The sequence below is a fragment of the Terrapene carolina genome, unplaced genomic scaffold (genome assembly GCF_002925995.2).
Source record: "Terrapene carolina triunguis isolate 2854851 unplaced genomic scaffold, T_m_triunguis-2.0 Scaffold58, whole genome shotgun sequence".
Lineage (NCBI taxonomy): Eukaryota > Metazoa > Chordata > Testudines > Emydidae > Terrapene > Terrapene triunguis.
The window spans coordinates 100,661,871-100,680,342 of NW_020664409.1; the positions used below are offsets into that span (position 1 = coordinate 100,661,871).

An 18,472-nucleotide genomic window follows, 5' to 3' on the forward strand; every position below is an offset into this window, starting at 1 on the left:
TAGGTATTATCTGTATTGCAGTAGCACCAACAGGCCCCAGCTGTGATTGCACGATGCTCTACAAACACAGAAATAGAAAGTCCCTGTCCTATAAAGTCTATAAGCCACATGAACAAGACAGACTATAGATATGAGGGAAACAGGGTGAAGAGAGGGGAAGCGGGTCATCTGTAGTTTAGACAAAGAAAGGATAAGTGATTTGTCCTGGGTCACAAAGAAAGTCTGAGGCAGAACTAGGGACAGAATCCATGCCTCCTGACTCCCAAGATCTGGAGATTATCTCCATATCATGCTTTCCTGTTTGATTACCTAACCAGGCAAGTGACCAAGGTTCCAAAAGCAATTAAAAAAAAACCACATTAAAAACAGTGTGTAGAGTGTATCACAAGATATTTTTGAGCCCTATGCCGGCTGGACATACTGTTAGAATATTAATTTTCCATTGTTAAACATTTAAAAAAAAATCAATTTTGTTGTAAGTTATAATTCTATAAAGTTGAGTGTATGAAAGTATCTGCTTTTTTGCCATTCACTGCTGCTATACATTTCTAATAGCAGTCTAAAAATAAAATACTGCTGTGTGTCACTTGGCTGTGTAATTCCTTGAATGATTAGCATTGCACCTCTTGTACTGTACGTGCACTTTCAGAAGGCTTTGGGAAGCCTTTAATAGTCGACATGAAAATAACATTTTCAATTAAGGTATTTATACAAGTTAAAAGATGGAGTCTCAACTTTTAATTCTGAATGTTTTTCCTTGTGTTACAATTTCAGTGTTATTTAAAGGTGGTTTAGCATTTCTGATGGACAAGGATTGTTTGTAAAAAGAATAATTTGGAAATGCTTTTTAGAAATAATGACATGCTTGGGAGAATTATATTTTATTCATTATCTAATATTTTGGCATTATTCTGGTATCTATTCTGTAACAAAAAGGGAAATTCTAAAGTTTCCAAAAGGCACTTATTTAAAAAAAAAAGTTTTGTATGTTCCATTCAAAATGGAAAAAAACAAAAACCTCAGAAATGATCAAAAATAAAATAAGAAATGTGACTCTACCGAACAGCTCAGCACTTTCAACACAATGCAACATAATATTTAATTGAGTTTCCCTTTTATTCCCCTCCAGGAACCAGAACTGTACGAGCTTTGTGCTTCCTGAATCTCTAAATACACTTCATACTCAACAAGCTATCTGATTGCACAATCAGATTGTTCGCTTTGGTCTATCTGCCAAGTGTACAATAGCAAAACCTCTCTTGGGAGATAGTAGACTTGTACCTATCTGCTTTAGCAGCATCTGGGTATGGCTACTCTGCAAAGAAAGAATTATGGTTTCTAAATAAATAATTAACAACATGGGGGCTATCAAATGTAAATAATCAGACAACAGGAACTAGCAGCACTGCCCACTGTTTATAAAAAGGATGTAAGAAGTGAACTGAATGAATGAAAGCTTTTAGATTTAGAAAAATCTGCAATGAACAGAATTATTTCATGCTACGGATATATATGTATAAACACACTTCTCTCTTCCCTTGATTGTTGCTTTGGTTCTGAGGGTTAATCTTGAATGTCAAGCATTTCCTACATTCTCCAATTTCCAGTTTATTTGATATCCCAGAGCAGCTTACATAATGCAAATCGACTGCAGCTGCAAGCAAGAAGCTAAGGCAATCACTTTTCACCAATATTAGTTGGTCATCTAGGCCAACTAAGATAATTAATTTCCACTCTGGAAACCAAGACAGTTGTCTGAGAGTGGAACAGACTTTCAGTTCAAGAGTGCAGAGTCCATTTCCAAATGAAAACCAAGCATATTTTTACCCCACCTGAATAGGCAAGAGGGAGAAGTAATAACCCCAACATTTTCAGAGCAGCGTACAGGGCTTTAGCAATGAAATGGCCATTAAAGGGAAAGATATTCAAAGACAGGGCAGTGAGGCACTCAACTCCGATTGAAAGTGAATGGGCCATAGGAACCTAACTCCAATTTGTGTCTTTGAAAATCTCCCCCTAAATCAATGGGAGTTGAATGGTTAAAAACCCCATTCAATGCTTTGAATAATTATCCTTAAGTGTGAGGCCAAAGCCCTTTCCATTTACAACAGATCTGCACTTGTTTACCTTTCTTGATTTGACTTGTTTATTGGGAGATTAATTTGGTGCCATTCAGCCACTCAGTTCTCATCTCAGGATTAGCTCAATCTTTCAAAACTATCATGAAAATTTATCAGCTGATTACTCATTTGAAAAGAGATTGAAAAGATGGGATTGTTTACCTTAGACAGGAGATGAATCAGAGGGGACCTCATAAAAGTATATAAAATAATGAATGCTGTAGAGAAGACAGATTGAGAACTTCTGTTCACCCTGTCTCATAACGTTTGGCCCGCAGCCCGCCAGGGTAAGACCCCTGGGGGGCTGGGTTGGTTTGTTTACCTGCCACGTCTGCAGGTTCGGCCGATCGTGGCTCCCACTGGCTGCAGTTCACCGCTCTAGGCCAATGGGGGCTGCGGGACGAGGGATGTGCTAGCCGCGGCTTCCAGCACCCCCCATTGGCCTGCAGCGGTGAACCGTGGCCAGTGGGAGCTGCAATCGGCCAAACCTGTGGACGCAGCAGGTAAACAAATCGGCCTGGCCCGGCCCACCAGGGGGCTTACCTTGGCGGGCCGCGTGCCAAACGTTGCCGAGCCCTGGAATAAGGGAACAGTGAATGAAATCATAATGTTGCCATTTCAGAACCTAGAAAAGGAAATACTTTTTCACACATGTAATTAAATTGTGCAACTCACTCCTCAAAGTTCACCTTCAAATCAACTTTGCTTCAACAGTGAAAATAAACAGACAGATGTGCTGCTTTTAACTGGAAATTTACCTTGTTGGATAAGGGCTTCTGCAGCAAGTTCACCAGTACCAACATTAACATACTCTTCATTGGGATGCTTCCTGTTGTAATGCCTCTTAAGGGAGCCAGATATATTGCAGGAATAATGGCAGTGTGCACAACGGAAAGGCTAGCAAAAAAAAGGAGAGTTACAATTGGTCATACACATCTGCTTTCTGTATAGATGGGTCCAAGCTGCAGTATTCAGACTCAAACTTCCCCAAAATTCAAGAGGGTTCACACTGGTTAGGGCATATATCTGTCTCATTTATTCCAGGAGCTGACCTTTCAAACCAACACACAAGTATGTTTTAGCTAACTCTTACAGAAAATGTGTTGCTTTTTTAATCGCTTACTATAAACTATGTATCTTCACAACACTATTTCACAAGTACAAACACCTACACTGTGTTTTTAAGTAATTATTTTCCACAATTGGTAATTACAGGTCTGATCAGGCAAAGGCATGCTCTCAAATATACTGCTTACCACCTTGAGTAGGATCAGGGTCTCTCACTGCTGTAGGCAATATATAATCTTGATTTGAAAGGGGAAGGGAGGACAGGAGTAACTGACTACAGGTCAGTAAATAAATATTACTTTTCTGTATAAATAAGTTTTTGGGGTTTTGTTTTGGTAATGTCTATAAAATTACAAGTGCATTGTAGAGCAGGTTGAAGGCATTAAGAAAGTCACAATGTAGGCATTTTTAGAATTATTAAACTATATAGCAGTGAAATGAATGCTCTGAAAATTTAATGGCATATTTCTTGAGTGAAAATTTAATGTACTCGGTCTTGTAATGCTTTACAGCTCATGTCTGTTCATGTCTGGATAGTGGGCGATGTATGAGCTGCTATGGCAGTTCTAATTCACAGGGAGATTCCTGCAGATCAGCTGAATCCTCAACTAACCAGATGAGACAGGTTCAAAGATTCCAGAGTAGTGCAAAACAGTGGTGTTGGAATCATTTTTATAATGGGCGTGCTGAAAGCCATTGAACAAAACTGTAAGCCTTGTATCTGATGGAAACCACATCAAGCCAGGGGGTGCTGCTGCACCCCCAGCACCCATAGTTCCAGCACCCCTGGTGCAAAACAGCCTTATGCCAAGGTCTACATGAAATTTTTGCCGGTATAGAAATGGCTATTAGGGGATCAATTCTTTCCAACAATTCTATACTGGCAAAAGCCCTAGTGTAGACACAGTTATATCAGCACAGAAGTTCTTTTGCCAATATAGACTATTTTGCTTGCTCAACAGGCATAAAAAGTACTGGCAAGAAAGTGCTTTTTTGCCAGCGTAAACTGTATCTGTACTAGGAGGGTTTTCCTGGTAAACTATGCTAGCAACACTTTTAAATGTACATTAGGCCTCAGTGGGGCTCAGGATCTGGCCCTCCATGTCTTGTTTTCCCATCTGTAAAGTGGTTTTGTGAGGCTAAACTAATTAATGTTTGCAAAGTGCTTTGAGGTCTAATGACAGAGGAGTATAGAAGTACTGTATTCCCATAGTGCTTTATGCAAGAGAAAGAGCATTAGGCCCAGTTTTCTAGCAAATTCACTGGATAAATACATTTTTCTACCTGCAGTACTCCTGCACTTCCAATTGGATGAAGTGTTCTTCTCTTCCCATCCTTAACTATAGTGTAGAGCTGCTGTGCTTTTACCTACACCAGAGATATGTTGTGAGGCTTAATTCTTGCAACGTGTTTTCAGAGCCTGTAGCAGGGACTGTTTGGTCAGCAGGCCTACTGGCAGGGCCTCCTGCTCCAGGATCTATTTTAGGTCAATGTGTCCTGAACGGGGTTCAGTTGGGTCAACCTCCTAGTCAGTAACCCCCAATTTCTGCCCATCCAAGGGACAATCATAGAGGAATCTGGGGTGGATAAGGAGACCTTGAAAGTGTGATAGCGGGGCAAGGCCTATGTTCAACCCACCTCCTGCTCACATGCCATTGGGACACTTCCTACCACACTGGATGCCGCAGTGTGGTGCATGGCTGCTGTTGTGTTATAGTCCTTTACTCAAACCCCCGAGTCTCAGAATGGATGCAGGTGACCTCTGGTGGCCCTGGACATGGTACTCCCTACCTCTGGGGTGATATCAAAAAATAGGAGGAAAGGTCACAGCTGGACCTTCTTGGTAAGACCTTCTTCTTCTACTGTTGCAGAACAGTGTCCTCCAGGAAATGGCTTCTGTCCGCCTCACTGCCTGGATTCCTGGAGCTCTCTTTATACAGCTCCTTTTCCCAGGAGTATGCTCAGCAGTGACTATGGGGCGGAGCTTTCCTGGCCCAGTACTGCTCCAGGCTTTCCACTATCTCGGCCATAGTGAGGGTTTGTACACCCCATTAAAGAGCCACAAAAGAGACTCTACAGAAGTGTTATTTATCCCAACTTTCAATTATAGTACCCTAAAGTTAAGCAGCTAAAATTTTTATTTAGGCATCCAAATCTCTATTTATGTGCCAAACTTTAAACACACAATTTTGAAAATTAGACCCATTATTTCATATGTGCGCACCATGGTGCTTAATATTAAATATTAACCTGACATATTCACAAAGACAATATATGTGAAGGGTAGAAGGATGCCAATAACAAACTACCATTATACATATGCATTTACAAAACAGGTGGAGAAATATCAGTAAACCTTGTAAGTAAACAGAAATACTAAAACTGTACTGTACACCTCGTTTTTAAAAAAAAATATTTAAACAAAGGCAAACAATTTCTAAATGCATCCTATCTTTCTATGGAGAGGCAGAGTAAAAAAATATATGGGGAATCCAGCTGATTTAGCACACTGCTTGAACTTTGCGCCAACATTTAAAAATTTTAAATAGTGCTTAAAACATTGAAATATATTTATGCTCAAGAGGGTCTTCTAATGGGCATCATTATCAGCTCCACCATGAATATTTCATGTTATTTTGAAAATAAGGCAAATTAAAGTCATTCTCCAACTGTAACACAGGATATAAGCTTCAAAAAGTTAATTTGTCATTACATACTAATCAGCAGTGGATCAGATCTATTTGATCTGTAACATAGTGGCACACAAAGAGCAGAGCTTTCACCTGTATTTCTCCAGGTAATTAAAAAGAGCTCTCGGAACAGTCTGCCCTCTGCAGTTAATGATTTCAATTGTGTATTTGCTGTGCTAATTATGCTAATTAGCCTGTCAAAAGTATTCAGAGTAAACAACCACCTCTTTAAATTTGGGTCAATTACTCCACACTTGTCTAAGGGTAACCAATAGTATGGATAGAATGTGATGTCATCTTCTGAAACTTGATAAGCAATTAATTATAATAAATTACAGTATTCAACTCAGTAGGGAATATGAAAAGCTGGGTTTCTGAAGGGGTAGGAGTGCAAGGAAGAAAGACACACACAGAGAAGCCCTATCTACAGTAGGGAATTTTTCTAAAAACGTCCTCCTGTTGTCAATATCTGTTCACAGCTTCACCAGTGTTAGCAACATTAGGAGCCCAAATATAGAAAGAAGGGCTGCTGTTTGCTGCAGGAGTTTCTGAACACAATGTCGATCTATGTGCTCTAGGCGAGGTTTTGTAACATTGTTGTAACACCAGAAGCCCTACTATGCTATGGCTCCCAACACTGCAAGCTCTGATAGGACTGAGCTGGTGTGAGCACTGATGGGGAATTTATTATTTCCCTACCATAGAAAGGACCAGAGATAGACAGAAGGCTGCAGTATTGCTGGAATAAGATGAATTCTGCTGATTGTGACAAAAGACCAAGAAATCTTGATCTTTAAGGCCTGGTCTACACTAACACCCCAATTCGATCTAAGGTATGCAACTTCAGCTACGTGAATAACGTAGCTGAAGTCGACATACCTTAGTTCGAATTTACCGCGGTTCAGACGCGGTCCACACACGGCAGGCAGGCTCCCCCGTCGACTCCGCGGTACTCCTCTCGCTGACGTGGAGTACCGCAGTCGACGGCGAGCACTTCCTGGTTCGAATTATCGCGTCCACACCAGACGCGATAAATCGAACCCGGAAGTTCGATTGCCAGCCGTCGAACTACCGCGGTAGTGTAGACAAGCCCTAAGAATCAGTATTGTGTGCGCATCTGAGAGCCTGACTGTTCACCAGAGTCCAATATCTGTATGACAGCAGATTAATAAAACTATGCAAAATAATTCTAATCAATTGGGTAAATCTGACTTGCATGTTATAAGAGATTGAATAAGTTCACAGAACCGTTTTGAGACAATCATGGTGACACACATGGATTGACTGCTTAAAGGGTCACCATCAACATAAAATCTAATATAGCCAAACATGAGTTAAAAGTACTTTCTGGCACATTTGCACCCAAGCCCGTTGCTAATAGTTTGAGTTTTACAGTCACATTTTTCTACTGCTTTTTGCTCTCCATTTGCTGTGTGAAAAATCCACACAAACAACAGAATAAACTGACTACGGCTCTGCAACTGGATGCATACAGTATCTCCTGTGAAGTGAAAAAGGTTTCCTCTAGACTTCAGTGAAAATATTCTGTTATTCTATAATTTTAATAAAGATATGAGCCCTAAACAAAACAGTCCAAGACTACTGTCTAGATGATATGGTGATGCACATATTAGAAATATCATATTAGCACAGATCAGTTCATGCTGACTAGACTGTTTTGTTTCGCCATACCAGGCTGAGCTGCAGGAACCCTGGAATTCCTTTCAAAACCGATCTACTTGTAACAAGAGGGCTTGACTTGGAACTGCCCAGAACCAGAAACTATCTGCTATATACTCTGCAGAACTCTCTGTTATGTCAATTAGGCAGCAAGCTAAAGGAAAACAAGGATTAACTCACTAACAGAGACCAAACTTTGATCATCCCAGATTCCTGCACACTTTTTTGTAAATTCTTTAATGCCAAAATTACAAAAACCATTTGCCATTCACCACCATTTCCTGGCTCAACTACCATCTCAAAATGCTTAGAAACCACTTTGATTTAGAAATAGAATAGATTAGAATTAAATAGACAGACCACATGACTGTATATCTTCACTTGAGTTTTATGCACATGCAATGATCCCACAGGCAGGAGTGCACTCACGAACACACTTTATTTTGTAAGGATCTCTGACAAACTAAGCTCTTAACAATTCATTGGATATTCCAATTGCAAGGCAGGCTGACAGTAGGGTGGCAGGCCATGGTAATTTAAATTCTATCTTGCGGTCTACCAAGACAAAGCTATATTGCAAGTACTGCATTTTAAATATTTTTGTCCCAAAATAAAATATTTATTTTTAAACAATGAAACCAGAATTCAAGCATCTATCTCAATCTCCTACCAGTTTTGTCAAAGAAACATTTACAAACAAAAAAGAACTTGTTACAAATGTTTTCATACTTGTGACGTTGCACCCCATAAGGCTTTATGGAAATATGCTTATGAATGTATATATATATGACATAACTGGAATATGTTTTATGCTACATATGCCATGTAACATATCTCTGTAAAGGTTATGAGCTACTGAATACATTCCTCCTATTGTATGCATCATTTTTGTACTTGACGTTATGAATATTGGCTGTACACTTGCTTGATTTCTAAGTAGCCTTAGTAGAGCATTTGGTCAGCTTCTTGAGAAAGGAATGTGCAAATTAAGTGCCCAATCAAGAAACACTTAAAGGACAATGAATCTTGTAAGGCTCCAATCCACATAAGAAGTCAACCTGAGGACGTGCAAGGTAGCATGTAAGCAATGGCTGCTGTTTGTAAAAACTGAGTCATGCATGGACATGTGACTTGCCCATGTGACTCCAAAACTCCATCTTGGAGCTGGACTTTGCATAGGAGAGAGGAGGGGGTCTCCACCCACAAGAGGAAGTCTATTTAAGCCCGTGGGAGACGCCTCCATTTTGTTTTCATCTGGCTAAAGAGATAGCCTCTCCACCCCCAAAGATACCTGAAGAAACTGGAACAAGGGACAATAACTACAGGGGGTGTGAGTGATTGCTGGACCCAGACTAGCAGGAGACTAGTCTGTAAAAGGAAGCTTACTGGGTGATGTTTTTATCTGTATTCAGTTTTCTTACTGTATTAAGACATAGACTTGTGTGTTCTATTTTATTTTGCTTGGTAATTCGCTTTGTTCGGTCTGTTACTACTTGGAACCTTTTAAACCCTACTTTCTGTATTTAATAAAATCAATTTTTACTTATTAACCCAGAGTATGTATTAATACCTGGGGGGGGGGAGGGGCAAACAGCTGTGCATATCTATCAGTGTTCTAGAGGGCGAACAATTTATGAGTTTATCCTGTATAAGCTTTATACAAGGTAAAAATGGATTTATTTGGGGTTTGGACCCCACTGGGAGTTGGGCATCTGAGTGTTAAAGACAGGAACACCTCTTAAGCTGCTTTCAGTTTAAGCCTGCAGCTTTGGGGCATGTGGTTCAGACCTGGGTCTGGGTTTGCAGCAGGCTAGCGGGTCTGGCTCAAACCAGGCTGGGCACTGAAGTCCCAAGCTGGGAGGGCATGGAAAGCAGGGGCAGAAGTAGTCTTGGCACATCAGTTGGCAGTTCCCAAGGGGGTTTTTGTGATCCAACCCGTCACAGACTTATTTAGCATCTTGCAGCAGTTTTGCATTCTATTAGAAACAATCAACTTCTCAGATGTATTACACCACAGTTGTGTGTCTATCATTAAATTAAATCTATCAGAAAATGAAAGTGTTGAATTCCCATCCTACATAAAAAATGCTGGAAATACAAATATAATGCAAAAGGAATGAAATTATTATAAATATATATATAAAATGATGCCTTCCTCTGGATGTCTCTGTTCATTTTCTCTTTCTATGTCTTCTAGAATTTAAATTCTGGGCCAGGGACTGTCTTAATTTCTGCTTTAGACAGGCAGCAAGCTTAATGTTGATATAAATGATAAAATATAAATGATACTTTAAAGAAGCAAAATAAGTCATTAGGTACTGAAAGCTGATGAATTCCAAAAAAAGGCATAACATCTTTGTAGAATGGCTTAGAGGTTTACTCATTGTCAGGATAAAAGTGTTAAACTATACTGAACATTTTCTTTAAAGATAAAATTTTGGATTTTGCTGAAAATGAAAGCAAATGCCATTTTTCATTCTTTGAATATAGTATCCTCCATATTCATGACATCATATTCTACCACACTGAGAGTCACTGTAATATTTAGGACTAAGTAAGGTATTGCTACATTTTATTAATATAAACTGATCTCCAATCTAAGTGCTTCACAGATACATTAACAAGCTTCCTTCTGAGACACACGTTAGACAGACAGATATGTTTTAGATTTCATTGTCCCTAATGTCCTTTGAAAACAAATGAACTCATCTACTGTAAATAAGGTGGCCATCTTTCAAAGAAAGTTAAAGGGGGCAGTGAACAATAATCGATGGAAGACCACTTCTTACTTTACTAGGAAATTGTAACATACAGATTTAAATAGTCATGTTTATTTTGCAGTGAAAAATACATACTTTAAAAAAAAAAAAATTAAATATAAATTTCCATAAACAAAATGATTCCATCATGTTGTTGCACAGTTTGGAGTGTATTCTTCAAGTAATGTTGCTTAATATTTAAATGCCAAAGTCAAAATCCCCCTTCTAACATTAGAAACATAAAAATATCATATGTTATATCACTAGAAATAAGAACATCCCTCTTGAAAGTTGTTGTGCAGTCTGAAGACCCCTTTATTGCTACACGAGTATTAATTAATCATAGCTTACTTGCGCTCTTACCTTGAAAGAGACATGTTGTTCCATGTGACGTAGGAGCTGTGGCTTTTGGGCTGCAGTGTAGTCACACACTGTACATTTAAACTGCTTTCCTGAAACAGAAACAGAAAATGTGTTCAGATTGCCTCTTCATATTTAAATACAGAAAGCTATCAATGATATTTCATGAAAAAGATGATTGTTAACAGAGTAAGGATAACCAAATATTGTAAACTTATCTGTTAGAATTTAGTATCAATAGAGAGGCACATTTTGCAAAATTCTGGTCAAATAGGTCTGAATAGAATAGGACAGAAAGAGCCTTTGGGTAAGTCTATACTTACCCGCTGGTTCGGCGGCCAGCAATCCATCTTCTGGGATCGATTTATCGCATCTTGTCTAGACGCGATAAATCGATCCCGGAAGTGCTCGCCGTCGACGCCGGTAATCCTGCTCTGCAAGAGGAGTAGGCGGAGTTGACAGGGGAGCCTGCCTGCCGCGTGTGGACCCGCAGTAAGTACTTTTAAGTTCGAACTAAGATACTTCGACTTCAGCTACGTTATTCACGTAGCTGAAGTTGCGTATCTTAGTTCGAACTGGGGGCTTAGTGTGGACCAGGCCTTTGTCTGCTATTTTTAATTACAAGTGTTAAACAGTGAATATATTACTTGGGATAGCCATTGGGGAAAGAACACCCTTTAGCGTAAACGGCCAGTGGACGTCACTGCTGCTTTGCAAAAACATAGCTGTAAGCACATTTATTTGGTTGTAAATAACGTAGCTCTTCAGACACACCTGTTGCAGGTGCTTGTTCCATCTCTGTCCCAATCTTCCAACTGTTATGACTCATGTACATTTTTTATTTTTGACACGCACCGGATTTATTTTTAGAATACTATAAATTATTGCAGCTGGTCTTCAACAAATGATTTTTATTGGCATGTTTCACTACAATCTTAAAATAATGACTCAAACAGTCCTGAAAGGGATCCTTGCAAACAAAGACAAAAAACCCCAAAAGCTGCCACACAGAAATAAGCAAAATAAATATAAAATAGTATGTTAACATGCCAAGTGGTACTGAAGCTTTATGCTCAGACCTTTCACTTCCGTATGCCTGGGTTCAATGTGGGACTGAGGAAACAAACTATAGTGAATATGATTTTTTTTTACCTTGCCTTGCCAGTCTGTGCTCAAAAGGAGCCCATAACTAAAAGACTAGGAGTATTGTAGGCAGACTGGAAAAATATCTATTACCTAGAAACCAGGGACATGTAAAAGTGTTATCTGGTCACCGTATTACTTGGTCACTTAGATGACAGCAACTTCAAGCTATTGTTGATGCCTAGAAGACAAGTGCGTTATCTTGGGGGCATCTACCATGTAGTTGGTGACAGGTTTCAGAGTGGTAGCCACGTCAGTCTGTATCAGCAAAAACAATGAGGAGTCCTTGTGGCACCTTAGAGACTAACAAATGTATTTGGGCATAAGCTTTAGTGACCAAAAAGATATAATTTGCTGTCACCCATTTGGAACACTGGAGAATGGATTGACATAGCCTGAATTTCAATGGTTGGAAGCTGAAGCTTTGCAAATTCAGACTACAAATAAGGCACAACATTTTTAACAGTAGCTGTAATTAACTACAGTATTGGAATTATTTACTTAGGAACATGATGGTCATTTCAAATTTCAATCCTGTTCTCCAAAGTGCTTGCAACCTTTCCCATCCTGGCATCATCCACATATTTAATAAGCACACTCTCCACTCCACTATCCAAATCATTAATGAAAATATTGAATCTATGAGTCTGTGAAGTAGGGGCATTCTGAAGAGGGGGGGGATCAAGATAGTCAAATGTGGAAACAATGTATTTCATGACCCTATTCACCAATGGGACTGAAATCTCTCTTACATTTCAAGGAGAGGATCTCTTGTTTGAGGCTTTGCAAAAGCTAGGAAGTGCTATGCTGGAACTCTCAAACTCATTCTATGACCCTATCTCCCCACCATTCACTTTTTTTTTCTAAAACATTTGTTTTTCTCTTTATATTCTCCTTCCTCTTGATTTGAAAACAAATATTCTCCATCTTTCCTTTCATTCTCTCTTTCTCCCTTCTCCATGCTCTTCTCTATTCCTCCATTCTTCATCTTCCTCCCTTAGTTATGAGTTCAGACACCACAAGGATGGGGAATATTGAAATGCAGAGAGAGAGAGAGAGAGAGAGAGAGAGAGATCTTCCCACTTCCAGGATTTCCATACCACAGAGCTTCATTTGTTCAAACAATTTTAAATGCTTGTTAGAAAAGCTGTCAAAAACTAAAAGGACCAAGGCAAAAGTGGAAAAGGCAGATTCACTCCAACTTGTCACGAAACAGGGCAGTTTCTTTACATTCAGAATCTTGTTAATAAAAGTTGCAAATGTTTTATACTGAAAGTGACAGCTCCAATAAAAACAGCTAAGAAAAATCTTGACACAATTTTTTTGCTACCTAATTAAAATAATGAAAGTCAGGTTCTATGCTTCATTTCTACTCATAAACTGTAATCAGCCTAGACGATTGAATTGTTTTCTGTCATATCACTCTTGAGAGGAATAAAGCAGAGAAAAAAAACCCCACTTTATTTTCTAGTGGTTAAACTGACCCTGCAGGGCTGAAGTTTGAACAAAAAATGCCTGAATTCATAAGCCAGGAAGACAAGACAGAAACAGTGAAGCGATTTTCAAACCCATTCTGTTTATTTGTAGAATAACTGAACAACACTGGACTGTGTTAGTAATATTTGAAGGGATGGAGGCACCATACAATTGAAGGTGTCACCACTCAAGAGGCTGAAAATCCTTTGACAAATCATACAACACATCTCCAACTAGAAATGTTATCCCACTTACCACCAGTGCTTAAAGTACGTGCAGCATTTGAAGGGGTGGGATTAAGGAGGGGGATAACTGAAAACACCTGGAGGTTTGACATATCTAGGGTGGAACCCTGATACTGATGAAGTCAATGGCAGAACTCCCACCTGATTTCAATGGGGCAGGATTTCGCATATAGAATTTTGGAAAGGAAATAAAGAGGAAAAAGCAGGCAATGGAAAAGGAGGAGACCCAGTACATTTACATCACCGAGAAACAGCAGCAGCTGGAAAAACAAAGCCATCTCATATACTCCAGAGGTAGATGGCAGTCTGAGCCCTGACAATAAAGGCTACTGGGCATATATTTGTTTTTCCTGTACCTAGGGTTGCTGATTTTGGTTGGGCATATTCCTAGAGGTTTCATCACATGACATAATCTTTAATTAAAGATTAATCTTTAATTCCTGGAGACTCCAGGACAATCCTGGAGGGTTGGCAACCCTACCTGTAGCCAAGGCTTCAACTCGACCAGGTCGTGTGTTAAAGTACATAGCACCTAGTCTATGCTAGAATTTTGGAAGATGTTAGTAAAAACACCTTAGCTAACATGTCCTAACACCACACCTTTATAACCTAGTCTAGGCAAAGCCTGTGTGACTATAGCCCTATTCTCATTATGGTCAAGTTAAGGTCAACTCAGTCTATAAAGTAGCACAACAATCACTTAGCTGCACACATGAAATAGATCAGACATTGAACTGCCTGATTTACAAACACAAATAACATTTTCATGTTCAAATTTTATTATCTGCACATGAAAATAATTGTACATGAAAATTTGTGAATGAAAACACAAAAAGGTAGTTTTTTTTTTTAAATTAAGCCATAAGAGCGAAAGAGAAAATAAGATTTTACTATATTTTCATAATAAAACCTACCCTTACCCAGTAGCTGGTTATACAAAGTATGAGCATGCAGTGAAAATCGGAAGATGTTTCTTTGTAAATTGCATCCCAAAATTTCCTTTTGACTCAATTATATGAACAAAAATCAAAGATAAACACAGCTCAGCATAGGAGGGTTTTATTTGATAGTTATTGATTTGATTCCAAAATACAGCCATACTATATTATTGTGCTAGTGTCAATCCGGTTAGAGCCCTGCAACCTGACCCCAACGTAACTGGACCTGACTACAAGTGTCGGGTTCAGGTCAGGTAGGAAAACAACCTAACCCTCTTAGGTCGAGTAACCTCTGAACACCTCCTTTTATCCTGTGGTGTTGGTGCGGAGTTGGCATGCCCCCACTCCTGCTGGCTGCCATCACCTTGCTATGCTGTATGCGCTGCAAAATGAGTATGCCAACGAGTGACAGCACCTCTCACTCTGCGGTGCACACAATGCAGAGGGGCAGTGACGGTGGCTGGCAGGAACGGAGCATACAACCACTGCTGCACTGACCCCACAGAGAGGAGGCAGTCAGAGATGGATCACAGGCTTGGGGCCCTACCAGGTTGAGCCACAAGAACGAGGCAGTGGTGCTGACCCAAGTTTGGGGGGAAGTGGCAAGTTTGGGTAGGGTCAGTTTCAAAACGACTTGAGATTCTCAGGTCAGATTGGCCGTGCTTGGATTTGGGTCAGGCTTTAAAATGAGGTCCTCTGGATCCAATTACATTGGGGCTACTGGAAAATACAACTATTTATTGAATTTTTAATTTTTTTTTTTTTTTTTTTTTTTAGGAAAATAGCAATTGGGAGTGCTTTAGTGATTCTAGTGAACATTACAATAATTACATGTACCCACAACATTTCTGTTTACATCTTCTTATTTTGGTTTCATTGGGACATTGGGATAAATTTGAAATATAAATCCTCTATTGTGAAGTATACATTGTAATGAAAATCTAATTTCAAAATAAATTATCAAAAGTGATGGAAAGGGAGATTGCAAAAGAGTAGCAGTATTAGAAGACAATGTTAGTGCATTAACAAAAATGTATATATGAAATAAAACTGATATTAAAAACCTGACAAAGATAGAATGGAATTATATTTGAAAAGACTAGATCAATTATAACATAGAAACATACCACAGGCTACTGAATACATAGTAAAAGTCAATGGGACTTGTGCTACTAAATCACTGAGTCCCGTTTGAAAATCCCACTCAAAGAATAAATTGACATATTTTGAAATTTATTTATTTCAAACATTGTTTTCCTTTTTATATTTTGCGTACATTTTCTCAACCAATATGAGACAATATTCTTCACATTTGAAAACTTAAATCAGACTGAAGATTCGCATATGAACAGTGTCAAGTTTTTCTGTACCACCCAATACTGCACTGCCTAAGCACTGAGCGCTAACTGCGTGTAGCAAATGCAGGGCCGGCTCCAGGCACCAGCTTGCCAAGCAGGTGCTTGGGGAGGCCACTCTGGAGAAGGGCGGCACGTCCAGCTATTCGGTGGCAATTCGGCGGACGGTCCCTCACTCCCGCTCGGAGCGAAGGACCTCCCGCCTAATTGCCGCCGCAGATCGCGATCGCGGCTTTTCTTTTTTTTTTCTTTTTTTTGCCTATTGGGCGGCAAAAACCCTGGAGCCGGCCCTGGGCAAATGCAACATAAGACCATATCTTCACATAAAGAAAGATTAAGGTCCTGCTCCTGCAATTCTTCCATTTGCCAAACTCCCACTGATATCAACAGGAGCTGTGCATATGGAATTCTATATCTAAAGGATAAGAAGCCAAACTAGCATTTTAGAAGATCGAATCTTTGGTAGTCAGCTGTCTCTCCATTTATACAAATTAATCATGAGACATCTTCAATGGCTCCATGCAACAGATATGGCAATTTCCTGCCATATCCTTGTGAGATCTTATTGAATTAAGTTTAAGTATCTTTAGGATCTATTGTATTAAGTTAATGGTTTATATATTAGTGTGGGCTGGGATTTTACGTAACCTCTCAATAGGGGAGATGCAACACATGGGAGACCTGGGAATTCAGAGGACTATATTGAACAATGTGCCAGAGAAGAATGGACTCTTGGAACAAAAAGTGTTAAGTATTTTTTCTGAAGAATATCTAGGGGGAGGTGAATGCAAATTCCCCATGTCTGGTTAGGTAAAAAAACAGCCTTTTGAAGCTATGCCCTCAGGAGTGGGCCTTTGTCTCATCACCTGTTACATGAGGCCAAGATCAAAAACCCAAGCTGTATAAAGGAAAGACTGAACTATTCATGGTGGGTCTGGTTCTGAATCTGAGACATTTATGAACTTATAACCACAGGAAAACCCAGTTGTGGTTTTGAAGGACTGATGTACCAGAGGTTGAGGGTAGAGTGAGGTGACCTCTGGAAAGTTTTGTTAGCAAGCAATACATTCTTTTATTGTTTTTAATATGTCTTCTCTGTAATGCTTTTCACCTTAAGAATATATGTGCTAACTTAGAAAGAGTTGTGTGGTAACTTATAACTGCTGGAAATTACATTGTGCGTAGCCTTGGGAGGGAAAGCAAAGCACAGATACTGGCCTGTTAGACAGTCTGGCTTGCTGAGAATATTGCCATGTAGGCTGGGAACTCTGCAGCCTGGAAAAGCCCCAGTCAGGAAGGACAGAGAGGCAGATCTGGGCTCAAGAGAGGTGACAGCTGAGGACCTGGGAGCCTAGAGTGGGTGCCCTTAAGGGACTACGGAGGGAAAATACAGGTGTAGTTGCCCTAAACTGTGACACTCCATATCTCCAAATTTTTCTTGTGAGTAAAGAAAATCTGATATATACAGGCTCACTGATCACAGGAAAATTGCATTGCCACTAATGTGCTAAAATTTAGACAATATCTAGCACCCAAATGCATAAACTTCAATCTGTCAAACATCCACTCACCATCAGCAGTATGGAGGAGTTTATGACTCTTCAAAGTGCCTTTTGATTTGAACTTTTTTCCACACATATCACAGAGGTGCGTTTTCTCAGTGCTGTGGCGATTCATATGAGCTTTCAGATTACTCTTGCTGCGAGTAGCATATTCGCAAAGAGAACATTTGAATGGTTTCACACCTACCAACAGAGTTAAAAAAAATACATCACTTATGTTATAAAATTTCTAAACTGCATATTTTGGCTGGAGCTAGTGGGGGAAAGGGAGTGGGCGATTACTGGAGAGAAAAATTGTTCCGACTGTATAAACAACCTAGGCAATGAGGCTAACATTTTCAAATTTGGATGCCTACATTTAGGAATCTAAATTTATACTTAGATTCAGTAGGCTTGATAAGTGGCCTGATTTTCAGAGTTCCTGAGTCCATACACCACCTATTGACTTAACGGCAAGTACTGGATGCTCAGCACCTCAGAAATTTAGACCACTTATTTAGGTGTCTATGTGTGGATTCAGGTGCCTAATATAGGCATGAGAATTTGAACATTTTGGCCTGGAGCCTTATTTCCTGCTCACTTTGTTGTTTCAAGATGGATTTCTCCCATACACCCTCTTCTTCCACAAATCAGGGTGGATGGTTTCCATCCTTCTGGCAGACAGAGACTTTGTGGGTTAAAGCAGTGGTTCTCAAAGCCGGTCCGCCGCTTGTTCCGGGAAAGCCCCTGGCGGGGCGGGACGGTTTGTTTACCTGCCACTTCCACAGGTTCGGCCGATCGCAGCTCCCACTGGCCGTGGTTCGCCACTCCAGGCCAATGGGGGCTGCGGGAAGGGCGGCCAGCACATCCCTCGGCCCACGCTGCTTCCTGCAGCCCCCACTGGCCTGGAGCGGCGAACCGTGGCCAGTGGGAGCCACGATCGGCCGAACCTGCAGATGCCGCAGGTAAACAAACTGGCCCGGCCCACCAGGGGCTTTCCCCGAACAAGCGGCGGACCGGCTTTGAGAACCATTGGGTTAAAGCACACTAGGCTGATGAGAGGCAGGAACTATAGTTCACAAGGACCAGGCATATCA

At 40.1% G+C, this 18,472-nt stretch overlaps 1 protein-coding gene across 2 annotated transcripts in view; it reads right to left on the reverse strand.

Moving 5' to 3' along the window:
- The window catches only part of ZFAT (zinc finger and AT-hook domain containing), a 125,518-nt gene that overhangs the window by 33,797 nt on the left and 73,249 nt on the right, over positions 1-18,472 (reverse strand). For both annotated transcript variants that reach the window (XM_026646675.2, XM_026646678.1), the window contains exons 10-12: positions 17,406-17,579; positions 10,681-10,769; positions 2,879-3,017 (exon numbers count right to left, since the gene is read on the reverse strand). In XM_026646675.2, the coding sequence (XP_026502460.1) occupies positions 2,879-3,017; positions 10,681-10,769; positions 17,406-17,579 (402 nt within the window). The remainder of the gene's footprint in view (positions 1-2,878; positions 3,018-10,680; positions 10,770-17,405; positions 17,580-18,472) is intronic.